Here is a 27,760-nt window from a genome sequence, read left to right as displayed (position 1 = left end):
AAAGCCAGCTCTTCTACTCCATCAAAGTTCAATCAAAATTTGATGTCTCCTAATTGTACAGGGACAAAATAAAGCACATTACCTTAAGTGATGCAAGAGGATGTTCTGGTCCCAAAAGGCTCCAGTGAAAAGCAGCCAAGTCTTCATCTGGCAGAATGTGGTTACCTATAAAATACATTTCATTTATTTACGATACGAATGTGTGCATAAATCTTTTAGGCCATAGGGGAGATCCTCCTGGGTGAGAAAGTAGCTGAATGAAACATGGGCCTGTCTTCTTTTTATTTTATTTTTGAGACAGGATCTCACTAAGTAGGTTCTGGCTAGCCTGAAACTCACTCTGTAGACCACTCCCGACACAAACTCACAGAGATTCACCTGCGTCTGATTTCCCAAGTGCTGGGATAAAAGGCATGAACCATAATACCCAGTAGGCCTATGTTCTCAATGTAATAATTAATTACATTAGCTTTCTACGAGCTGATTTCCTACTCTGTGCCCCGTATTACATGTATCTCCTTTGCAATGATCAAACCTCATAGTTTTCTCCCTATTTTATAAACAAGGAAACAGATTCAAACAAGTTTACTGACTTAGCCCAAGGTAGACCTATACTAGAACAAAAAGTTAGGACTGTCTGACTCCCAAACACATGGTACTACCCATTACCATAAGTAATTGATAACTAGTACATAGTTATACGGCCTTTATTTTGTAATAGTAAATTACTGAAAAGTGCAAAGGCAAGTCATATTTCTCACGTCACTTCACCTCATGAGTAACACCATGGGAATAGCACCATTTGCATTTCAGAGATAATGAAACAATCCAGGGAAACATGACTTCAGTGATTTGCACAAAATCTAATTCTAAAACTTGGGCTGATTCAATTAGATTGCCCAAAGTGATGTTCTTTGGGCTTTTAGGGCAGAGGTCACAAGGCTGGCCTATTTATGTTCCTGCTGTCAACAGTTGAAAACCCAATTTAACATATTAATTCTATAATTTACTTTGAAATGCACCTTTAACAGAAAGCCTGAAAGTTGGGTGTAATGATGCATGCCTGCCAGCCCAGCACTAGGAATGTTGACACAAGAGGATCTTATGAATGAAGCCAGCCTAAGTGACACAGTGAAGTCCTGCTGAAAAAAAGAAGAAAAGAATAAAGGGTAGGTGGGTGGATGAAAGAACAGATAGGTACATGGGAGAGCAAGTGCTACACTGAGTTTTCCCTGAAAATGTCTGAATGTTGTTCAGAAATTTTCCTAATAAATAATGATGACAACAACAACAAAAACAAAAACAAAACAAAAAAAAAAACAGAGAAAAACAAAGTCCACATTATTTTCCTGGCCTAAATCCAGATTTTTAGAAAGAAATGCTAGCAGCCCAAGTGGAGAAGCAATGCTATCTATGACGAGTGAAACAGAACTCTGCATCCAAGTTTCAGAATATAACAAAAGGGAAGTGTGGTAAGAATTAAGATAATGTTCTGCAATATCATATAACAGTTCATAAGATGCTCTTATGTTCCTAACTTACATTTTTATATTCCCATTCTCATCACAAATTAAAATATTCATAACATACTGACTTTTTTTTAAAAGAATTCCCCAAGTGCCTACTAGTTTATCCACAGCCTTTTATGGTGTGAGAACTTTGATTTTTTTTTTTTGAGATAGAGTCTTTCTTATATAGCTTAGACGGGCCTTGATTATGTGGCCAAGAGTGGTCTTAAAACTCCTGATCCTTCTGTTGCTACCTCCTGAGTGCTAGAATTATAGGTATGTTGCACCACACCCATGTATGCAATTCCAGAGTTGAACACAGGGCCACACACATGATAAATATGCACACCACCCACTGAGCTATATCCCAAACCAGCATGAGGACTGTGAAAGGCAAACCCAGCATTGCCAGGCTAGATCTCTCCAGTCCACATATCTTAGCAATACAAGAAGAAACTGTACCAACCACCAGATCTCTGTTTTTGACTACGTACCAAGCAGTGCAGCGAATATGGGAAAATTCATTCGCTTCAAACCCAGCTGCTTGGCCACTTCCTGCATCAGGAACTGGTTGGTTGTGAGGTTCTTGCCATTCCAGCTCAGCTTCAGCGCATGGGAACTGTAGTAAGATGGGATATTGTAGAGCGCATACTCAGAGTCGTGAGCAAGAAGGCCATGAAAGCCATTCTCCCTGAAAAAAGCCACTACTTCCAAATGGTGGTCTTCAAGGCTCTGAAAGACCTAGGAGAGAAAAAAAAGAGAATCTGTCATGACACAGAAATGTGTGTGTGTGTCTGTGTGTGTGTGTGTGTGTCTGTGTGTGTGTGTGTGTGTGTGTGTGTGTGTGTGTGTGTGTAATAAAATTGGAAACCAGGAAGGTTAACCCTTAATTTATAATGATAAAATTTAAGATTATCTGTGGCCAATGAGAACAAAAAAAGCCGACCATGTATCAGCATAGAACATGACTAGGCCTGTACATGTGGTTAGTAACTGCCCAACCTTTAAGTCAGGAAATCAATACACTACACATTACTTAAATGTTTATTTGAAACCAGATCTAAGATACCACCACCTCCCTTTCACAGTTTTTGGTGGTTCTCCCCCTATCTTTTAGGCAACAGAGGATATTTCCAAAAGGGAAGTTTCTAACAGGGTTCCCCAGAGGGAACCAACAGAGGTTATCTCTAGTTGATGGGGGTTAGAAACTTTATTCCATTTTCAAAAGAGAGAAACTGGGGTTGGGGATTTAACTCAGTGGTGGAGCACTTGCATAGCAAGCGCAAGGCCCTGGGTTCGGTCCCCAGCTCCAGAGAAAGAGAGAGAGAGAGAGAGAGAGAGAGAGAGAGAGAGAGAGAGAGAGAGAGAGAGACAGAGAGAGAGAGACAGAGAGAGAGAGAGACAGAGAGACAGAGACAGAGAGAGAGACAGAGAGAGAGACTGAGAGAGAGAGAGACAGAGAGAGAGAGAGAGAGAGAGAGAGAGAGAGACTGAGAGAGAGAGAAAGAAACTAAGTTGTAAAAGGTTGGCTAGCCTCAAAGTCCTATGAGTGAGAAAAGATACAACTTAAGCTGAACTAATTCCAGAATATATAAACCACTGCACCAAGCACTATTTTTTATGGAAACAGAAACAGACTATTAAGTACCCTTGCTACACATGTTCTATTTGGTGTATACTGGCTATCAGTTCTTTCACTACAGATACTTTATCTTGGCATTTCTGGCTCTACCATTCCACTTCATGCATAGTAGTATTAATGACAGTGCCTAACAGTTCTGGACTCTGTACCATTGGGCAAAGCAATGTATCTTTATACTTTATATGCATTAATTCATTTAGACTTAAAAATATTAATAGGCTATTTATCTTCAAAAGAAAGAGCAAAGCAGACTTTGGTTCTACAGTCTATCCAACTATGTTTGCCATTGTAGCTGCTGCTGCTGTTTTGACACACAGTCTTGCTATATAGTCCTGGCTGCCCTGGAACTCATTCTGAGGATCAGGCTGGCCTTGACCTCATAGAGATCTGCCTGCCTCTGCTTTCTGAGTGCTCATATTAAAGGCATGCGTCATTATTTCTAGCTCAAATGACCTATCTTTCATATAAGTTCTAAAGTAACGGTAAGTTTCTAAAGTCTAATGGGAGCTTCAATACATTATACTTTTGGTAGGATATAGAAAGAATTTAATCCCTGTTGATGCTCATGTCACAGATGAGGTCACATAAGGGCAAAAGCACTAATAAGCCGACAACAAAGTGAAGCTAGCACTAATTTTATATCTAGGCAAAGGAACCAAAAAGTATTATAACATATTTATACCTACAGACACATTTAACTCCAGATTTGCCAGAGAAAGAGAATTGGTTTATGCTTTCCTCTGATGACAGTTCTTCCAGCATACCTATCATACAAGTTGCTAGTTCATCCATCAATCTTATGTCAGGCGAGCATAAAATATGATACAACCTCTTGCATCATCGTAACCTGATTAGGCATGCATTATAAATTGTATCATACAGATGATGATATTCAGATTTTGGAAGACAGAGGTGTCATGCTCAGAGCCACAGACCTAGGAAACAGCAACCTGGGTCAGACTGTCACTAATATCAGTGCTCTATGACACATAATTTTCAGCCTGGCTGAAGTTGATTATACCATAGTCCAAGTGATTTCAACCCCCAAAAACCAAGCACTAGTGGTTATTGGGCAGAGGGACAGGGAGGAGAGATACATTGCTATATTGCCAAGGCTGGTCTCAAAGTCCTTGGCTCAAGTGATCTTCCCGCTGTTTCCTGAAAAGCTGGGGCTGTAGTTTCATGTCACCTTACCAGGTGAATAACTAAAGACTTTATGTGTGCAAATGTTAGTGTGGATTGAACGCAGAACTTTGTGAATGACAGACCTTTGAAAATTTTTGAGACAGGGTCTCACTAGTTGTCCAAGTAGGCATCAAAGTTGGGATTTTCTGCACAATCAGATATAGCAGTACTAATGATCTTTAATCTGGTGGATCTTCGAAATCTAGGATTATAAATCACAATCACTTAAGAGAAATAAAAACAAAACCAGAAACAATCAGCCTGGTGGTGGTGGTGGTGGTGGTGGTGGTGGTGGTGGTGGTGGTGGTGGTGGCGGCGGCGGCAGCGGCGGTGGCGGCAGCGGCAGCAGCGGCGGCAACAGCAACAGCAGCAGTGGCATACACCTGTAATGGCAGTGCTCAGGAAGGAGGCAGAAGCAGGCCAGCCTGGTCTACAAAGTAAGTTCCAAGGTAGCCAGCACTACACAGAAAAAGTCTGTCCCGAAAAAGGCAAACAAACAAACCTCTCATAATATCCTTCAACTCCGAGGTACTATAACAATTCCTATGATCCAAACACTTGTATTTTCAATATACTTTCCACCTTAAGAACTACTAAATTAATCCACTTTCTCACTTTACTTCATAGGCAACTAAGATCTAGAAAGGATATATGCTGAGACAGGACTACCTAACTTGCAACAGAACCAGTATTATAACAAAAGACTCAAACTTCCAAGCACAGGACATTTTCATCACATATTCATTCTGGAGTAGAACATAGGAAAACATCAAAATAAAAAAAATTCACAAATCTTTCTCGCAACGCCCAAGCCAACCTCTTTCCAAGATGACTCTTAGACCCCTGAGCTTGAACACTTAGTTTCTCTGCCTAAAATACCTTAGTGCCTTTTACAATGTTCCAGATGTTTCCATAGGCCTGCTTCTTCTTACACAAATTCCTTGGTGATTCTCCCATCTTCTTCCTACATTTTCTATTATTTACTTTCTTTAGTGTATTTATTTGGGGTAGACATCCTTCAGCATGTGTATGGAGGTTCTGTGACAACTTGCGGGAGCTGCTTTTCTCTTTCTACTCAGTGAATCTAAGAGACTAAAATCAGAGATCAGGTTTAGTGGTAAGCACCTTTCTTTACTCATCTCCACCCATATATAGCGTCTTCAGTCTTACAAACATCAAGACAGGTCAGATAGGCACAGAATCAATTTGAAAACACCCTCATTTACAATTTTCAAAAACCACAAGCTATGTCATTTTTTATTTTTCATTTGTGAATATGAGTGTTTAGCTTGCCATGTCTATCTGTCCACCAATTCTATAGAACCATTGGAGGCCAGAAGAGGGCAATGGATGTTGGCCACCATCTGGGATCTGGAACTCAGAGCAGGGTTTTCTGAAAAAGCACAGTTAACTATTGAGCTATCTCTCCAGCCCACTACAGGTTCCATCCTGTTTCTATTTCTAAGATTTAACCACAAGAAACAAGCGGCATAGAATACTTAAGAAAGGCCTACCACGGTTATAAAGAAAGGAAAGCAGCGCTGACCAAGCACCATTAGCTCAGCATTTGACTTCTTTTTTTTTTTTTTTTTTTTTTGGTTCTTTTTTTCGGAGCTGGGGACCGAACCCAGGGCCTTGTGCTTCCTAGGTAAGCACTCTACCACTGAGCTAAATCCCCAGCCCCAGCATTTGACTTCTAAGCAGATGTCTGCCAAGATTACATCTCAGGCAGCAAAGCAATACTAATTATTAATTAATTATGTACTATGTTCTAGGCCCTGTTTCAAATATATCTCCTCCATACTAAACTTTCAATAACATGAGACATTATTACAGTAATCTTCTATTTCAAAATAATTATATTTTACAATGAAGCAGAATTTTATATCTTAAAATTCACACAACTTATTCCTTTTGTATTATGTTCCTAAATCTCTACAAATACTTTGAGAGAACTTTCTATTTAGTCAACTTCATGAATGTGATTTTTTTATTCATTTCTCATATATTACATCCCAACTACAATTTTCCCTCCCTTCTTCCCCCTAGTCTCTTTTCCCTGCCCCCATCTCCTCTTTCCCCAAAATCCAACTCCCCTCCACGTCCCCTCAGAAAAGAACAGGCCTCCCAGGGACATCAACTGAATACAATACAACAAGATACAATAAGGCCAGGCACATGTTCTCATGTCAAGGCTGAAGGAAGCAACCCAGTAGGAGGCAAAGGATCCCACAAGCAGGCAAGAGAGTCAGAGACAGCCTTGGCTCCCATTGTTAGGAATCCCATAAGAACACCAAGCTACACAACCATAATATATATGCAGAGGACCTAAGTAAGACCCATGATATCTGTGATCCCACTTTAGTCCCGGGGTCAAGTTGATTCTGTGGCCCTTGTTCTTGTGATATCCCTGACCTCTCGAGTTACTTTGATTCTTCCTTCCCCTCCTGTGCAGGACTCCCCAAACTCTTCCTTATGTTTGGCTGTGGGACTCTGCATCTGCTCCCATCAGTTGCTGGATAAAGTCTCTTGATAAAAATTATGCTAGGCTCCTATCCTAGAACACTCACCAGGCAAGAAAAATTGTAGGCCAAAGGTTTTGTAACTGGGTTGGTGTTCCAATCTCTCTACTTAAGGCCTTGCCAAACATTTTTCCAAGACAGGAATTTTCTATGAATCTTGGGTATCTTGGAATTTGCTCTTTGGGACCAGGCTGGCCTCAAACTCAGCGATCCACCTGCCTCTAAAGGCAGTGCACCAAATCCAGCTTATTACAGTAATTTTTACTCATTTGTTAGGCTATGTTCTGAAATCTCCAACAGAACACTTGAAATTGTCCCAAATTCTCTCTCTACTATGCCACCCCCCACCTCCCTCTTTCCCTTTCTTTTTTTCTCTCCCTCTTTCTGTCTCTCACATCTTTTAAGAACATTTAGCATTGACTGTGTATGCATTTAGGGCAGACCACTTGGGATTAGATAAACTGTAAATTCATCTCTAGAGAAGACTGAGTCTCTCTTTCTCAGTACCTATTAATTACTTCCCACTCTTCAACTAAGGGCAGGGCGAAACTTTACCTGTCCACATTGGCATGTTGACTGGCAACATTATATGGGTCCTGTTTAAGAAACCACATTGTTGCCAACCAACCAGCACTCCCAGGGACTAAACCACTACCCAAAGACAATACATGGACTGACCCTGGCCTCCAACCACATAGGTAGCAGTGAATAGCCTTGTTGGGGCACCAGTGGAAGGGAAGCCCTTGGTCCTGCCAAGGTTGGAACCCCAGTGAATGGGATTCTTGGGGGGAGGGTGGTAATGGGGTGAGGATGGGGAGGGGAACACCCATATAGAAGGGGAAGGGGAGGGATCAGGGGGCTGATGGACAGGAAGCCAGGAAAGGGAATAACATTTGAAATTTAAATAAGAAATACTCATTTAATAAAAATGGAAGAGAAAAAAGAAAAAGAAACCACATTGTTGAGGTCTTACAGGTGCAACTTCTGTATCATGTTGAGAAAGATACTCTAATAGCAGGTATCCTGGTCATCTGATTTACCATCTTTCTGCCCCTTTTTCATGGTATTCCCTGAGCCTCAGCTGTAAAGGCTATGCTGTAGATGATCCAACTTAGGTTGGGAACCCACAGACACCTACTTTCTGCCAATCAAAATCATAAGGAGAAGTGAGTTAGCTTCCACTAGGATAACTGTAATTTGAAAAATGAGTCTTGGCAAGAAAGTAGAGAAACTGGAATCCTCAAGCTGGATGTTGTAGCACATACTTGTAATACTAGTACTCAAGAGGTTAGAGCAGTAGAATCATAAGTTCAAGGCTGACCTGACTATATAGTAAGATTAAAAAAAAATGGAGTCAGCCATAAACAGCTATAATCTAAGTATTTGGGGGTAAGATGCAGGATAATCTGGAGTTAAAGGACATCCTCAGCTACATACTAAGTTTGAGGCCAGCCTGGGCTACATGAAACCTCAGCTCAAAAGATAAGAAAATTAAACAAAAGAAACAAAAAATAGCAACAGACAGATAGACAGACAGACAGACAGACAGACAGACAGGGTAGAAACGTAAGCTGGTGCAGCCTCTGTGGAAAAGAGTCTAAGAGGTCCTCAAATGACTAAACAATTATCTCATGATCTAGTAAATTTATTACAAGACATAACTCAAAAGAATTAAAATGGGGCCTTGAAAGATGCTCAGCAATCAGGAGTTCTTACTGTTCTTGCAGAGGAAGTTGGTTCACTTATTAGAACCCATATAAGGCAACTCACAAGTGCCAATAACCTCAGTGTGTTCCTGTACATGGTGGACACAAACTCACACAGGCATTCATGCATGTGTATGCACGCATGTGCACACACACAGATGCACACATAAAAACAAATAATAAATTAATCCTTAAAAGCCAGAGGGGTAGAGGGCACCCAAGAAAACTTACGAAGTCAATTAACCTGGGCCCATTGGTGTACACAGAGCCTGAAAAGTGAACCAAAGAGCATTCAGGGGCTGAACCTAGCTCCTGCCCCACATTTGTAGCAGATGTACAGCTTGGTCTTGAATGTACATCCCCTAACAATTGGAGTGAGGGCTGTCTCTGACTCGGTTGCCTGCCATTGGATCTCCTTTCCCCCACCTGGACTGCCTGGCTGGGCCTCAGTGGGAGAGGTGTTTAGTCCTGCTGAGACTAGATGTCCCAAGCTAGGGTGGTACCCAAGGGGCCTTCCCCTGCTCTGAGGAGAAGATGAGGGGATAATGGGGGAATTTGTAAGGGCAGGACTGGGAGGAGAGAAGGGAGGGGCTGCAAATGGGATGTAATGTGAATAAAAAAATAAAGAAAAAAGATTTGAAAATCTATGATTGTACTAAAAAGATACATGAATAGTCATAATAACATTATTCAGAATAGTCATAAAGAAAGAACACCTAAAATGTCCAACAATGAATAAATAATAAAAATGTGGTGTCATGTATAAAACTATACAAGAGACTATCATTCAGCCACAAAATGGAATAGAGTGTGGATACATGCTACAATGTAAAGGGATCTTGAAAACATGCTAAGGCAAGTGTGGCAGTACACACCTGCAATCCTGGTGTCAGGAAGATGTAGCTGGGTCATGGGCTTAAGGTGAGCCTGGGCTAGGTATTAAGAGTCTGTCTCCAAATACCAAAGCAACGACCCCCACAAAAAGGAATAAAACATTGTGCAAGAGAAACAAACCAGGCACAAAAACCAATTAGTTATGAAATTCCCTGAGTAGATAAACCTATTGAGCTGGAAAAAAAGATTGACTGGAACTAAGGAAAAGGGTTAACAGTGGTTGTGAATGGGTGCTGGGTTTGCTTTAGAGGTTACAAAGTGACCTAGAATTAGGTAATAGTAATAGTTGCTCAACTGTGAATGTGCCAACTCACACACTTTGAAATGGTGAACTTTATTATATATGAATGATAATTTATTTTTTAAAGTAGAGCCTAGCTTCAAATTTAGCTGTATTCACAAAGGCCAAGAAGCTCTTTAAAACACTTCAAGAAATTCTTTTACCTGGCCTAGTGGCACAGACCTGTAATACCATTTAGATAGGAGCTGGGGCAGGAGGATCACAAGTTCAAGACCTGCTTGGGCTATAGAGCAAGTTTATGGTTAACATGGGCAGCACAATGAGACCATCAAAATTCAACACTATGACAAGAGCTTGAGCTAGAATTTATGGTACTTGCCTGCCACAGGGGAGAATTTTTTCAAGCCAGGTATGGCAGGCTCTAGTCTATAATTTAGCTGAGGACATAGGGACAAGAACACAAATTTGAAGGCAGCAAAGGCTACAGAGTTACATCCAGAAGACAGAGTAGTGTGGTAGTGGCTAATTTCTCATTAGCCACCTTCATTTATATATGCATGGGTGTTTTTTTCTACATGCATGCCTGTGCACCACGTGCAAGGACTCACCACAGATACCAGAAGAGGGGTTGGATCCTCTGAGTCTGTTGTTATAGATGGTTGTGAGCTGCCATGTGCATGCTGGGAATCAAACCCAGGTCATTAGCAATTCAATTATCAATATTAAATCAAACCTGTCTCATCTACTTACCCTCCCCTTTCATATTTTATTTTACTTGTGATAAAAAGCACAAAATTTTCCATCTTAGCATTTTTGATGTGTTAATGATAATTGTATTGTTGTACAGAAGATCTCATCTTATTATGAAACTCTAAAACTCTAGAGTCAAACAACTCCCCTTTTCTCCCTTCAGCTTTATTTTCTGTTTCTATTCATTTGTCTACATTGCATACCATATCTAAATGGAATTATACAGTATTTGTCCCTTTGTGACTAGCCTATTTCACACAGCATGATGTCCTCTAGGCTTATCTATGTTATAGCATATGATGGGATTTATTTCCTTTTTAACTTGGATAACATTCCCACTGCAAACATACACCACATTTATTTAACTATTCACCCATTGATGAGAGACTTCTGGGTAGTTTCAATCTCTTTGCTACTATTAATAATGCTGCTTTGGACATAGGTGTAAAGATATTTGAACTCTTGCTTTCAATTTTTTAGATATATGCCAGGAAGTAGAACTACTGGATTGTGACAGCTTCAGTTTTAATTCCTGAGGAATCTCCACAGTGTTTTTCATAGTGGTCACATTATTTGACAATCTCACCAATACTGCGTCGAAGTTCCATTTTCCTACATACTCAAACACTTATTTCCATCTGGGAAATACAAATCAAAACTATATGAAGAATCCATATCACCCCAGTTATCATTAAGAAAATAAACAAGAAATGTTGGTGAGGATGTATGAAAAATGAACCCTTATACAGAGTTAGTGGGTGTGTAAATTAGTGTAGGCACTTTGGATAACAGAATAGAGGTCCTTCAAAAAACTAAAAACAGGACTATCATAGTCAACGTATGGTAATCAATGTTGCCAGAGTTGGAAGATGCACAGAGCCATTTTCCTTAGCATTGTTGGTAACCAGCAAGCTATGGAATTAGCCACGATACTCATCAATGAAAAATAGATAAAGAAAATACAACACATATGTATGCACACATGCACACATATAAGCAGCGGAGAATTATCCACTCATAAAGAACAAAATCATGTCATTTACAGGAATTGGGTGAAAATGGAGAGCATCATATCAAATGAAATAAGTCACATTAAGATAAATACAAAAGTATAAAAGTAGAAGAGGGGTTATTTGGGAGAAGAAAAGGGAGACAGTGGGAGGAAAAGGGGGGTGAGAAAACAGAGGGAGTGTGAAGACGATGAAAGCATGTTATATTCAGATGTATGTATATGTAGAAATGATATGACATACACACACACTGCTGTACTTTCTAGTGTAGGTCTATAATCCTAACTACTGTGGAGGCTGAAGCCTGAGGTTATTAAGTTAAAAGTTCTCCACAGGTTACAGTGTAAGTTGAAAGCCAGCCTGGACAACTTTGTAAGAATTCTTAAAATAAAATAAAACAAAACAAAACAAAGCAAAAACAAAGCTGGGCATGGTGGTGCATGACTTTAACCATAGTACTTAGCTGACACAGACAGGTGGATCTCTGTGAATTAGAGGCAAGTTTGGGCTACATACTGAGTTCTAGGTCGTCCTGGGATACACAGTGAGACTAGGTCTCGTTACACACACGCAAAAAAAAAAAAAAAAAAAATCAAAAGAGGTAGGCTGAGGAGCCAGGCCCGGTGACTTAAAACTGTAATCCAAGCACCTGGGAGGCTGAAAAAGAGGAATTGCTATGACTCACTGGATTACAGAGTAAATTGCCAACCAGCTTGTACAGAATGGGATGATATATCAAAGAAAGGAGGGAGAGAGAAAGACAAGAAGGAAAGGAGGGAATAAGGAGAAGAAAAAAAAGAAAGGAATGATGAAAGAAAAGGGCTGGGTGTACAACTAAGTGGTAGTATTTACTTACATATCATGTGAAGGACCCTAGGACCAACCTCTAGTACAACAGAAATAAGTAAGTAAATAAAGTGGAAGGCCAAATAAGGAGAACATAGGAGACAGCCAGACAATATAGGAAGAGGGTCAGTGAAAAGTGTCTTCTCCTCATCCCCTGGGCCTATCCCTTGAAGAGGCAATGCAGCAGTCTGGGATAAGGCTAGACTTTGTTTTGAACAGGAACCCCAAAGTGACACTTACAATGTAGCAAACAAAGACCAAAAACAATATCAACAACAAACAAACAAGGAATGAGGTTTAGCAACATGGCTCAGCAAGTACAGGTGCTTGCTATGCAAACCTGTCAACCTCAGATCCATCTCTGGAACCCACAAAGAGGGGAAAGAGAGGATCATCTCCACAAAGCTGTTCTCTGACATGCACACTTGCACCATTGCACATATGCCCACAAGCATGTGCATGCATGCACACACACACACACACACACACAATAATAATAGTAATAATAATAATACATATTAGAAACAACAGATGATAAGACATCACCCTGTCACTTCTGCCCATGTCTGTGTGCCTCATGGTCTTGCCTCCCTTTCCCCTTTCTCTCAGGCCCTGACCAATGGAGGTTACATAGCAGCAACTACCTGAGAGGCTCTCTCGGCCTTGAAATGCTGTTGAATTCACCATGAATTTAATAGATGAGGTTGGCAACAAATAGTGGCCCAGAGGTTTGAAGTTCCTTTTTCACTCATTCATTTAGTTCTTAAAACATGGGCATGGGAGAAGCTGTGCTTCATGTGTTTGGGAACCTTTCTGAAATTTATAAAAATGAGCAATAGCACTATTCAGTCATCATTAAACGAATATTAGTTTACTGTATGGAAGACCAGAGCATTATCTGCTAGACCTGTAACAGGTTCTGAGACATTGGCACAACTTATGCCATTTTAGAGGCACCATTCTGATCTCAGAATCCAGCATGAAGACCCCATCACCTGCCAAAATGGGAACAATGACCCAGTCTATAGTTCTAGGAACTAGGAAGTCCCTAAATGTATTAACCTTGAATTTTGGCTTCTGTAGTTTTGCTTCTTGCTACTGTTCTTACTAATCAAAGTTTATCAACCAGGATGTGTTTTTTTTGTTTTTTTTTTTTTTTTTTTTTTTTTTTTTTTTTTTTTTGTGAGTAAAAGACAAAGAACCATGAAGTTAGAGCTGCATGGTTTGGACAAATTCCCCATGCAGCCACTGGCCAGCAGTACAGACCTTCTATTTGGCTTTAAGAGTGTCATTGTGTGTGTGTGGGGGGGGGTGCTCTGTAGTTACTTCACAATAGAGCTACATCTCCATTTATACTTGTAAATGATCATGATGTTCAAAACTTTTGAAGATTTAATGATTCATGCTACCAGAATAGTGATCTGGTCCTAAAATCCCTCAAGGAGATTGCGGATTCTGCTTTTCAGGTATCTGCAGTCGCTCACCTGGAAGCAATTCTACAGCTAAATCTAACATGCAAAGACACTAGGCAGTACCAACCTGCCCTTGGAACGGTCAAGACCCTCTCTTGACACTTCAGCTGCTACATTAAGGAGGTGAGGACCAGCACGGTGGTCCCAGAAAGTTGAAACAGGAAGATTTTTGTGACTTCAATGCCAGGTTGGTCTACACAATGAGTTCCAGGGCAGCCAGGGCTACACAATGAGATTCCATGAATGAACAAAAAAATGAATAAAAAGGGAGGGGGAGAATAGGAGGGAGTGGGGTTGTAAAAAAAGACGAAAGCACACTAATATTGTCACATATGATTCCTCAGATGTTAGCATCAATGGTTGCAATGGTTGATCTAGAAGATGAGGACTAAGCAAATGATGAGTAAGATGCCAAGTGGGATAGCAACACAGTCGCAAGTAAGAGTGCTTTAGACTGAATGCATGTTTTGTGGGTTTGGTAGAAAAGTTGTTCTACCCACGATCAAGGAACACACCATGGAAATGTTTCAAAACAGTGACAAAATACTGGCATGCAGGATTAATGACCTTACCTGCTATCACAAAGAGTTTCACTGTCAATGAGAAGGAATTCTAAGATAGTAGATTCTGTTTTGTGTTGGGCATGAAGGTATATGTGTTTAAAAATGTTTTTGTTTTGCCTTTCCTCCAAGATCCTTATCCATCCAAGAGTAAGGGATGTACCATACAATGCTATGGGACAGATGGCTACAGATTTTGAATGTGGTTTCTAAAAGGAATTTCAAAGGTGTCTGCAGTTCTTCTCTAACCCATGGAAAAGCAGAGAAACCAACGGGTATGTACCCATGAGCCTGCTGCTCTCATTAACTTCACTAAAGACTTTCTAAAGTGATTACTTACTCCAAACTTTGATAATCTAGTGAAACATGTTTCATTATTGTACTTAAGCTTCAAGAACTTGGGTCAAGCCCAGAATTTACTGCATCCAGAATGGACCTACATTTGGTAGATACTGCATCAAACCAAAATCTCTGCTCTCGTAGGGCTGATATTATTGAGACTGAGATTGAAGAGGGACTCTAGACTCCACAATTTAAGACATATTTTAGGTGGGCACAGTAGCCTGTAAGCCCAGCACGCAAAAGGCTAAGGAATGCCCCAAGTTTGAGGATTCATAGTGAGCTCAAGGTCAGCCTGGGCTATATAGTGAAAGGGTCATCATGTTTAACCTTCTAATCCTGTTGAAATTAATGTTATGTCATTAATCCCCCTTCCTTTTCTTAAATGGAGAAACAGAAGCTTGAAATTTTTTATTAACTTGGCCTAAATCACATAGCTAGTTCTAGGGTAGAACTTGAATTCTTATTTTAAAAATATTTTCTTTCATATCAAGTATATTATCTAATACAAGCAACTGGGAAACATCCATTTTTTGATCAATATAATAAACACCAAGCCATAAAGTATAACTAGGCTGTGAGCCTGTCCATGGCATAATTATTACAGCCATTTGTATCCTCAGACAGGACTAGGAAAACAGTGTAGTAAATTATTTAAAGTAACTTCACGGTGGCTGGAGAGATGGCTCAGTGGTTAAGAGCACTGACTGCTCTTCCAGAGGTCCTGAGTTCAAATCCCAGCAACCACATGGTGGCTCACAACCATCTGTAACAGAATCTGATGCCCTCTTCTGGTGTGTCTGAAGACAGCTACAGTGTACTTACATGTAGTAAATAAATAAATCTTTAAAAAAAAATAAAGTAACTTCACACCAAAGATCATAGTATTTTATGACCTCGTGTAATGTTTTCTTCCAAGATTAAAACCTTCCATCTTGGAGGAAGGATTCAATACACATAATGGGAAGGGGGAGTTGAAATAAGAGGTTCTAAGGCAGTGGTTCTCAACCTATAGGTCATGATCCTTTAGGATTGAACAACCTTTTCATGGGGGACACATATCAGATGTCCTACATATTAGATATTTACCTGATGATTCATAACCATAGCAAAATTACAATTATGAAGTAGCAACAATAACAATTTTATGGTTGGGGGTCACCACAACACGAGGAACTATATTAAAGGGTCACAGCATTTGGGAAGGTTGAAAACCACTGGTCTTGAACTAGGGGCTGTAAATGCCTACAGCAGGCAGCCAGCTAACATGAAATTGAGTAAAAAAAAGTCCATTTCCAGAAATATAATTTGTAAACTTTGTGTTTTCCGGGTGTTAACAATATACAGAGCAACAAACATTGGGGTTTACAGGTTAAACTGGGGTTCACAGGTTAAACGCTTGAACTTAAAAACAGACAAGTGAGGGTGGGGAAGACTGCTCAGTGGTTTAGGGCACCTCTTGGTCTTGCAGAGGACTTGAGTTTGATTGGCAGCACCCACATGGTAGTTTATAGCTTTCCATAACTTCAGTTCTAGGAGGTCCAATGACCTCTTCTGGCCTACTTGAACAGAAGGTTCACATGTAGTGTACATACATGCAGACAAAATATACATATACTTAAATCAAAAGTGAACATTTGTTTAAAAAAAAAGAGAACTGGGGCAGGAGAGATGGCTCACAGCTAAGAGTGCTTGCTGCTCAGTCTTGAGGAACAGAGTTCAAATCCCTGAACTCATTTCAAGTGGCTCAAAATTGCCTGTAACTCCAGCAGCAAGGGTTCAGTGTCTTCTTTTGCCTTCCATAGGAACCTGCACACACATGTACACATACACTCATATAAACACACACAGTGATAATAATGTTAAAAAAAAACAATTGCCAGGCTTGGTGGTGCATGTATTTAATCTGAGCATTCAGGAAACAGTCAGATAGACCTGTGAGTTCAACAGTCTGGTCTACAGTGACACCTTGTCTCAGAAAAAAGAAAGAAGGAAGGGAGGGAGGGAGGAAGGAAGGAAGAAAACAAAAACCTAAAAAGCTGATATAGTGGCACATACTTTTAATCCCAGCATTTGGGAGGCAGAGGTAGGTAGATGGATCTCTGGGTGTACCAGGCTAGCCTGGTCTACAAAGTGAATTCCAGGAAAGTCGGAATAGTGAGACCCTGTCTCAAAAAAGTAAACCAACAACATAAACCCAGACAATTGCAATCGTTACATTTAAAAACAAAAGACACTGTCCTTAGACTGAGAAGCTGGTGCTCTTAACTGCTAAGAAGTGTTTGGATCTTGATGTTTTTTATAACATGAGGTACAAGGGCTAGAGATGGCTCAACAGTTAAGACCACTGCTCTCGTAGAGGACCTAGGTTTTAGCCCCAGCTCTCTCCAGATAGCTCACAACCATCAGTTAACTCCAGTCTCATGGGAGCACGTTTGTTTCCCCTGCTCCTGTATCCTTAGTGCCAGGATTAAAGGCATGCACTGCCACACTTAACGGGTTCTTCCAACTCATAAAATTCGGGTATTTGTAGATTTAAGTGACAGGCTGCAATTTTCTTGCTTCCTTTCCTTCCCCCTTTCCATACTTCTCGTTTGATCTCATGGCACAGGCTTTCACTATGTAGCTCTGAATGACTCAGTCCTTGCTGTTTAGCCCAGGTTACCTTCAAATTGCCAACTCCTCCTGCCTTCATCCATCAATGCTGAGATTACAAGCACATGCCACCACAGCTGATTTTACATCAAAATTCTTTATTGTTCTTTTTGTTTTGTTTGTTTTCAAGACAGGGTTTCTCTGTGTAGCTTTGGCTGTCAAGGAATTCAGTGTTGACCACGCTGGCCTCGAACTCAGATCTACCTGCCTCTCCAGAGTGCTGGGATTAAAGGAGTGCACCATGATCACCCAGTATATCAAAGTTCTTAACACATTGGTTGTTTCTAAATACAACTCAAATATAGCATGAATCTTCATCAGCTGGATCCCTGGCTAAAACAGAATAAATCATGAGCCTCGCCTTTCTTTTCTGACTCAGTAAGTCTAGCTTCAGCTACATTCTTGAGGTCCTTAGTAGAATCCAGTTCCTTACAGGTTAGTGGACAGAGGGTCTCAGGTCTTCACTACTTGCTGGGTCAGAAGCTGCCCTAGTCTTGGTGCCTGAAATTTTGCCTAATAAGAGTCCAGATGGTGCACGGCTGTAGGTCCAGACCACAGTCCACGATTCACTAGTTAACATGAAGCTAAGTCTGTAGCTCTGTGGGCAGTATTTATTATCTTCTGTGTCGTTTTGTAAAGCTTCACAAATAACTGAACATCTGAGCACTATTTATCCCATAATTGTTCAACCATCATCTTTAACATACTAAACAACAGTAGCTTTCTATCTTCACAAGTGCTTGTTTATGGTATAATGTCTACTGTACTCAACAGAAATTATTTAATAAAACCACTGCCTATAGGTTTCTAGGTATTTTCACTTAATAAATCACTGCATTTTATGGATGCATCACTTAATCCTGTCTGTATTAAAAACGCAGACATTTTAATTCCAAGCCAGTTTTGAAGTGCTTTGTGACACTGGTCGTACCTCTTACAGTGGTTTATTTTTAAATGATATCTTAAATTGTATGTAGTCTTTCAGCAGCCACATTTTATTTATATACATGGGAAAATTGATCCGTTTCACACACAAAATATCAGTTTTCTTATTTTAAGTGTATGATCTTCTTTTTGTGCTTTACTGAGCTTTACTTTTTGTGCTTTTCGGTTTATTGAGACAGGTGTCACACCATAGCCCAGGCAGGCCTCAAATTCACAGCAGTCCTCTTATTTCAGAGTCCCAAGTGGTGGGAATGCAAATAGATGTAAGCCACCACGTTCAGTTCTACTTACTTAATTTTCTAATTCTGAAGGCAGAACCCAAGTGCTTTGCACAAGCTAACAAATACTATGCCATGAAGATATATCAACATATCCTAAGTATGTGATTCTTCTTGCATAACCTTTTTTACTTTACATTAATGTGAGTATACTATTTCAGTCATCAACACTATTATTGTAAAAGTATAAACACAATAACTAATAATGGAATTATCTGTGTGACAAATTAACCCCAAAACTCAGTGGCTTCAAATAACATTTATTATTTCAATAGCATCTGCATTGTCAGGCTACCATCCAAGTCATCAAGGCTTAATGGAAAGTATCCACTTCTAAGACCATACCCAAAGTGTTGGCAGGATCCAGCTTCTTGCAGACTGTTGGGCTGAAGGCTGCTGTTCCTCACTTGGTGATGCTGCAGGCTGCCCCATGTTGGTTATCATGTGAGCCTCACCACAGGGCACACATGTTCACACGGCAGCTTGCTTCATCAGAATACTCAAACAATGAGGGGAGGAGGCAGGGAGGAAGGGGAAGGAGAAGACAGAGGTTGTAGCATTTTATAATCAAATTTTATTAGGGCTTGGAAACATTTCATGGGTTTGTTATAGTCTGCTCATTAGAAACAAGTAACTAGATCCAGCCAACATCCAAGGTGGGAAGAGATACATAGTTATAAAGTTATAAATATCAGAAGGTGATCACTGAGAGTCAATAGATGATTTCATTAATGATGAGTAGCAAGCCCTTTATATCACTATACCAAGAAGACACCATGGAGTGATAGAGATGCATTAAATGAATGTCTTGTAGCTGACCAAAAGGATATTGCTTCAACCTGTGGGTCACAACCACCTTGAGGGCCACATATCAGATATTCTGCATAGCAGATATTTGCATTATGAGTTATAACAGTAGTAAAATTGTGATTATGAAGTAGAATGAAATAATTTTATGGTTGGGGGCCACCACACTGTGAGGACCTGTATTAAAGGGTCACAGTGTTAGGAAGATTGAAAAACGTGCTAGAAGATCTGATATGTTGACAACAATAATTGAAATGTCTAACTTTTTTGGGCAACATTTCATAATTGTTAGATGTTGATGACAAATTTCAATTTCCTGAAAAAATAATGTGTTCATATAAATGACGGTACAAAATCAGAATCATTCAAGTAGATTCCTTACTATTTAGTCCAAACACATTACTTGATTTCAAAACCTAAAGAACACTTAACTTGATCAGAGAAAACTATGTTCATTCTCCCCCTATACCTCCAAAAGGTTAAGACTTCATGATGGTAATTTTGCTACTGTCATGAATCCCAATGTAAATATGATAGTCAAACAAAGGTATGGATAATGCAAAACCATATGCACACGTAACCTACCTATGGGCTACCAGTTAGCAAGCTCTACCTTAAGCTTTGTACTAGGCTTTAAGTATGGTATGTGTATCTTGGTTTTGCCACTTCTGCTGACCATGACCCTAGGCTTATAAAAAGGGCCAGAAAAAAAGTGTCCTTAGGAATCATACTGTTTTGGGGTTTTGTTTTTGTTTTATTTTTGTTTTTTTTTTTTTGTATTATCAACTTGACTAATAAATATTGATGGAATTAATGAATTCCACTGTTCAGATTATTTAGCACAAGTCATCTGGCACAAAGTAGGTACTCAAAACTACTAAATAAACTGAAAAGGTTTTAGAATCCTAAGAAAAATAGAATATGAAGCTAGAGAATGAATAATAGACATATCATAAAAACCCTGCATACCAAGCCATACTAAAAGTAAAACCTAAGAGTGAAGTGATTTTGAGATGGCTCAGCAGAAAAAAATTACTTCCCATACAAGGCTGGTAGCCTGTTTGATTCCTGGATTCCATGGTGGAAGGACAGAATAAATTCCCAAAAGTTGTCCTCTGACCTCCATATGCAAGTCATGGAACATGAGTACCCTACCATACATACACAATTAATAACTTACAGTCACAATCAGCCAGAGAGGTGGTGCATGTCCTTAATCCCAGCATTCAGTAGGCAGAGGCACGTGGATCTCTGTGAGCTCAAGGCCAGCCTGGTCTACAGAGTGAGTTCCAGGACAGCCAGGGCTACACAGTAAGAACCTGTCTCAAAAATAAAATAAAAATATTCTAATCATAATAAACTAAGTATGAGGTGATATATGTTACATCAACTTGGCACATAAGTTATTTTGCTTAAAGTAACAGTAGATGGTATTTATATGTATTTATAATAATCTGGTACTTTATTATATTAAATAGTTGAACACTCAAAGTCTGTGGTATGGTTTTTATTGCTATTCTCGTCTTCCAGACGTGGCTAGTAGAAAAAAGAATAAATTGTATGATTCAAAATCAATGCTGTTACACATTATTTTACATGAACTAAATAGAAGAAAAAGTATCCTAAAGTAAGTAAAACAAAGCCATAAAATTCATCTATACTTTTGAGATAAAATCTCTGATGTCAGTTAGAAGGGCTACATCTTAGCCCATTCATGTTATAGCAGTAAAAAGAGGCCAATAACTATGCCGAGACCATTTTAACTTATCTATGAACATGAGGATTCTGAGAACTAAATGAGCTATATGCTTGGTACCCAGCCCATGTAATAGCTATTATTATTTTTATCAAATAGAATTATATACTGTAAATACATTGCTATATACAGTGAGCAAAACTTCAGTGTCACAAACATGAATTTGATAATACAGTTTGGAATCTGAGTTGATTAACCTAGAATTAAGACGTAACAGTGTTTCTAAATTCTTGTATATAGTATGTTAAGTTCTAAAACAAATTCCTGCTCTTTTAGAACTAATTTAAAAGAGAATTCAGTGCTCAGGAGGCAAAGGCAGGCAGATCTCTGTGAGTTCAGAACTACCAGTACTCAGGTAGTATGAGAAGTTGTCATTCACCTTAGCTGGATAAGAGTTCATAAGGACTTTTTTAGATAATATTTTTTTTATTTATAAATATGGCTGTTTTGCCTGCATACATGTGTATGGCAGGTATGTGCCTGGTGCCCTTCGGAGGCCAGAAGAGTATAGGGGTTGGTTCTGATCAATAAAGATGCTGGAGGCTGATGAGCTTTGCGGAATAGGCGGTACATCTGGTCCCTACAGGTAAGCTATCAGATACAGTGGGAAAGAGGAGAATTTTCACCATGCTTCAAAGGGAGAAAAAAGACCAGCCATGTGAAATCTCAGGTGGAATGGCCATAGGCCATTTCCCCAGGCTGGAGGTTAGAAAAGCAACTAAAGCTGAGGGCAGTTCTGGGTTGCTGAACAAGAAGGTAACTGAGAAACAAAGTTGAGGGCAGATTTAGAGTGCTGAGCTAAGAGTATTGGGAAGGGCATGCTAGCCATGGGAGAATAAAAACACCCAGCAATTAAGCCATAAAACAGGCTAAAAATTAAGTTTGGGGGGGTATGCGTGTGCGCACGCACTCATGTGTGTTTCATCTGTAGATTTGAAGGAACCTGGGAGAGGCTGGTTGCATGGTCTGCCCAGTGTGGGATAGCAAAAACTACATGCTACAGAAGAGTGCATCAGAACCCCTGAACTTACAAGTGGTTGTGAGCTGCCCTGGGTGCTAATAAAAGAACCTTGTCCTCTGGAGGAGCAGCCAAATTGTTGAGCCACCTCTGTAGCACTTGATATTGACAACTGTCAAATGAGATTGTTTTATGCTCAGAAATGTACCAAGTTGAGACCATGTATGAAGGGACATGCCTATAATCCTAGCAATCAGGATGTTGTGGCTGGAAAATCACAAGTTTGAGACCAGCCTAGCTACTGGTGACTGGCTTACTAGCCATTTTTTTTCCTAAAGAAATCTTGGCGGAAAAACTGCAGATTAGACACTGTTCCCATGTAACACTCTAAATGAGAATCAAGGTTACAAAGGATAGACTATCCCAATGACAGAAAGAGTAGAAGGCTACCATAAAGCACACAGAGGAGATAGTAAGAGCCCTTGACAGAGAGACTAAGAGGTGGGAAGCAGTATAGAAGACTTGACTCAAGCTCTAAGTCCAAAGCCAGGGGAGAAGAATTAGAAGCCTCACCCAAGGGTGAGCCAGGTATACCAGAAGAAAAAGAAACTGGCAACCAAGCCATAGACAAGACTACTCTATTAACATAAGCCTCAGATCCAGTTGGAGAATTTGGTATGGCTGTGACCTCTGTGGAAAAAAACATTTTGTCACTGACTACAAAGGCCAGAGTCTGTACCATCTTGAAAGAGAACCTGTTGTTTGAGACTAAGCTATTCTAAAACTCTGAACACAAATAGTTACAAGTAAGGGAGCCAGACAAATCCAGAGTAGGATACTGCTACAAGCAGGAGTGGTGGGCACAGCTGAGATAGGCCAGCTAGGTTGTTCGGGTGACTGGAGGCTTACGGTGTGAAAGGCACACTGTATGTTGGCCCTGCCCTCTGTGGGAAGACACAAAAACAATTATCTGAGAAAAACAGCAGAGACCATGCCTACATTAGTAGACGACCTTCTGGGGACAACTCTGTTTCCTGGTTTACTGCTGGTGACACGGCGAAGTCTGAAGGTCAGGTCTACCTCCATTCTAGATCTCAGCACTCTGGTAGCTTCTCCAACTCTACAAACTACTCAGAAGAGACAGACCTCTCACTTGAATGTTAGCCAGCCAAGAATATAGTCTTTGGAACAAGTGAGAACCTGCGTAGGTCACAGGCTGTAAAGCTAAGTGTGGCCAGCAGAGGCTCCAAGAGGAAAGCTCTACTGAATGTTAAAACCTTCATCTGTCCAGAATCATTAGCACCCTGAAGGTAAGATGAAAGATTCAAATTGACCATGTCCTCCAATGGGCAGATTCTAATACTACTAACTATAGCTGTACTCAGAAACACATCACTCTAATATATTTTCATCTTAAAAAAGGGTTTATTTTTTCATTTTTGCTTGTTTTTTCCCTTTCTCTTTTTACATGATTAGTATTACTACTTTATTTCATTTTTAAATGTTTTTACTTCTATTATTTTCTTCATTTTATAACAAGGTTGTTTTAATTGCCTGTTTTTTTTCTACCTAATATTCTTCTGTCTTGCTTTTCCTTTATGGTGTATAACCTTGCTTTGTCTTTTGAGTGTGCTACTCCTTAACCATTGCTTTTTTTACTTTGATGCTATTAAAATTTTTATAAAGGTTTACTTATTTATGTATGTGAGTATACTGTAGCTGTCTTCAGACACACCAGAAGAGGGCATCAGATCCCATTACAAATGGTTGTGAGCCAACATGTGGTTGCTGGGACTTGAACTCAGGCCTCTGAGCCATCTCTATTAATTTTTAACTTCATACCAAACTGTACATTATTTCTGGACTTTTGTGTTATGGTCACTGCTTGTATGTGAGATGGCTTTAATCAACCTTAAGTGTATGTTAAATTATTTATTATTAGTGTGTGTATGTGTGTAGGGGTCTGGGTATGTGTGTTTGTGTGTACATGCATTCTATATGTGTGTGGAGGTCAGAGGACAGACTGTGGGAGTACTGGAGTCCGTTCTCTCACTATGTGGGTCCTGGGATTGAGCTCTGGTTGTCAGGATCACCAGGTTTGGAAGTGTATTTTTGCCTGGCACTGTTACTATTATAGCAGTTTCTTTTCTCCTTTCTGAGTGGTACTGAAGACAGAGCATGCAAGGGACAGCTGCTCCTTAAAAAGGGACACAAATTTAACCATAAGCGACTGGGCGGTAGTGGCCCATGACTTTAGTCCCAGCATTCTGGAGGCAGAGGAAGGTGGATCTCTGTGAATTCAAGACCAAGCCTGGTCTACACAGAGAGAGGTCTGGGACAGCCAGGGCTTACACAGAGAAACCCTGTCTCATAAAGCAAGTCTTTAACAAATACAAAAGAATCTAGATAATCTGTTATATCTTTTTTTTTTTTTTGGTTCTTTTTTTCGGAGCTGGGGACCGAACCCAGGGCCTTGCGCTTCCTAGGTAAGCGCTCTACCACTGAGCTAAATCCCCAGCCCCTAATCTGTTATATCTTAACAAAACTAGACACTGACAGCAAAAGAGAGAACAGAAATTATACAAATGCATGGAGATTAAATAACACATTCTTTTACTTTGTATATTGAGAGTCATGTTATCCTAGCATGTGCTATATACCTAGGCAGGCCTTACCTTAAGGGTAACCATCTAAGTCCAACCTCTCAACTGCTGCAATTACAGACATCTAATACCTGACTTAACACACTTTTGGGTGATAACTGGATCATGGAAGAAATTACCGAGGAAGTATGTTTGAAAACCTAGAATGAAATAAATAAATATAACCTTGGGAACATACCAAAGGTGGGTCAGGTCTCTGAGCTCTACATGTGCACTATGGCACATCTGCATCCAGACACACACAATAAATAATCATATAAATAAATGTATCTATGTTAAATCAAAAAGCTAAATTAAACTTCTAAGTCATGTGACATATCAAAATTAAATGGAGAAGACGTAAATAATCTTGACAGATCTATAAAAAGCAACAAAACTGAAGCAGTAACAGAGTCTCCCATCCTAAAAAACCAAAACTGGACAAGTTTACAGACCAATTCGGTCAGACTTGGTTTGTTTGTTTGAAGATTTATTTATTATGTACACAGTATTCTGCCTGCATATATGCCTATATGCCAGAAGAGGGCGCCAGACCTCATTATAGATGGTTGTGATTACAGAGACTTGAACTCAGGACCTCTGAAAGAAAAAACAGTCAGTACTCTCAATCTCCGAGCCATCTCTCCAGCCCCTCTGCCAGACTTTTAAGAAAATATTAACACTGGAGATCTCCAAACTAAAATTTCAAAGATCAGTAAGAAATTCATTCTATGAAGGCAGTATTTCTGGTGTCAAAACCATATAAAGACAAAACAAAAAAGAAACTATACACACAAGTCCTTCATGAACACACATGCAAAATATTTTCTTTTTTGTTTTTGTTTTGTCTGTTTTGTTTTCTGAGACAGAGCTGTAACAGCTGTGGCTGACCTGGAACTTGCTATAGAGGCCAGGCTGGTCTCCAACTCACATAGTTCCACCCGCCTCTGCTGGGATTAAAGTCATGCACCACCACATCACCAATGCAAAAATTGTCAACAAAATACTTGCAATCTAAATTCAACAACACATTTAAAAGATACCACTGTAGCTGAGCACAGTGGTACACACCTTTAATCCCAGCACTTGGGAGGCAGAAGCAGATGGATCTCTGTGAGTTTGAGGCCAGACAGGTCTACATAGTGAGTTCCAGGACAACCAGGGCTACAAATTAAGACCCTGTCTTAACCTCCACACCTCACACCAAAAAAAGATACTACTGTCAACTTGGTTTCATTCCAGGGATACAAGAATGGTATAACAGATACAAATCAATAAATGTAATATAGCACATAAACAAAGTCAAGGATATAAGTCTCGTGGTCATCATAGAGACACAGAAAAGGCAACATCATTTCATGATTTTAAAAAAAAACTGAAGAAACTAGAAACAGAAGGAACTAAAGCTCCATATAAAAATGCCAAGATGTGCTTGCAGACAAGAGCCTGGTATGGCTGTCCTCTGAGCGGTTCTGTCAGCACTTGGACTGAGCCGGGAGACATTAATGGAAGAGTTAGGAGAAGGGCTGAAGGAACTGAAGGGGATTTCATCCTCATAGGAAGAACAACAATATCAACTAACCAGACCCCCCAGAGCTCCCAGGGACTAAACCACCAACCAAAGAATACACATGGAAAGACCCATGGCTCCAGCTGCATATGTAGCAGAGGATGGCCTTATCTGGCATCAGTGGAAGGGGAGGTGTTTGGTCCTGTGAAAGCTCAATTCCCCAGAGAAGGAAGATACTAGAGCAGTGAGGTGGGAGTGGGTAGGTGAGTGGGGAGGGGAGCACCATCTTAGAGGCAAAGGGGAGACAAAATAATTTTAAAAATTAAAAAAAATCTATACCAAAATTATAACAAATGGGGGAATTTTAAAGTATTCATTTTAATATCAGGAACTAGACAATGGTGTTCCCACTATTTCTGCCCTTATCCAGAACATTTCAAGTCTTAGTCACAGCAAAGGCAAAAGAAAAGAGCAATTATAAAAGGAAGTCAAACTATCTCTATTTGCAAACATTAAAGATACCACCGTAAGCTTTCACTAAAGTAGAAAGATAAAAAAAATCTACATATACAAATCAGTACTGTTTCTGTGTATTAATGAACATTTTGAGGAAGAACTCCAGAAAAAAATAGACAAATCTTATTCTCAATAGCCCTTAAAAACACCTAGGAATAAATCTAAGCAAGGAGGTAAAAGATCTCTAAAGTTTAGAATGCTGAAGAAATTGAAGACACTAGAAGATGGACAGAACACTCATGCTCATGGATTGACAGTATCAAGACTATGACAACTGGGCCTACAAAATGACTCACATGATAGAATTGTGTGCCACTGAGCTGTGGACTAGAATGTCCTGCCAAGCCTGCAGTCATCCCTATGACCCAAATGGTGGAAGAAGACAACTGACTCTTACAATATGTTCTGTGGCACACACACACACACACACACACACACACACACACACACACACACACACTATAAAAACTAATCTTTAAGTCAGCAAAATGGCTGCTTAACTTGAGTTTGATTCCTAGGATTCACACAGTAGGAGAGAACTGACTTCATAAGTTGTAGTTGTTCTCTGACCTCCACACACATGCCATGGCACATATACACCAACCCGCATAGAAACAAAATGAAAGTAAACAAATGGTGTGTGTGTGTGTGTGTGTGTGTGTGTGTGTGTGTGTGTGTGTGTGTAATGTGAAAATGGCCTACTTCTGAAAGCAATCTATGGATCTGATCTAATGTAGTCCCTATGAAAAATTCCAAAGGCATCCTTCATAGATATAGGAAAAATATCTAAAATGAATATAGACCAATGAAGACCAGGAACAGTCAAAGCAATCCTGATCAGTAAAAGTAATGCTAGAAGTACCACTTTACCTGACTTCATGTTCTACTACAGAGACAGAATAACAAATACTGCATATTTTGGGCACAAAACCAGATACACAGACTACTAGAATGGAATAAATCTCACACAGCTACAAGCTCTTGATTCTTAACAAGGTACTACAAACATTCATCAAAA

General features: G+C 39.8%; 1 protein-coding gene across 2 annotated transcripts in view; it reads right to left on the bottom strand.

Moving 5' to 3' along the window:
- The window catches only part of Fam120c (family with sequence similarity 120 member C), a 153,226-nt gene that overhangs the window by 117,333 nt on the left and 8,133 nt on the right, over window positions 1–27,760 (bottom strand). For both annotated transcript variants that reach the window (NM_001427708.1, XM_087600110.1), the window contains 2 exon segments: window positions 83–165; window positions 2,003–2,249. In NM_001427708.1, the coding sequence (NP_001414637.1) occupies window positions 83–165; window positions 2,003–2,249 (330 nt within the window).

Source organism: Rattus norvegicus, chromosome X, assembly GCF_021556685.1.
Source record: "Rattus norvegicus strain SHRSP/BbbUtx chromosome X, alternate assembly SHRSP_T2T, whole genome shotgun sequence".
Taxonomy (NCBI): domain Eukaryota; kingdom Metazoa; phylum Chordata; class Mammalia; order Rodentia; family Muridae; genus Rattus; species Rattus norvegicus.
The sequence above is the reverse complement of the archived record's forward strand: the minus strand, read 5'-3'. Positions and strand labels throughout refer to the sequence as shown.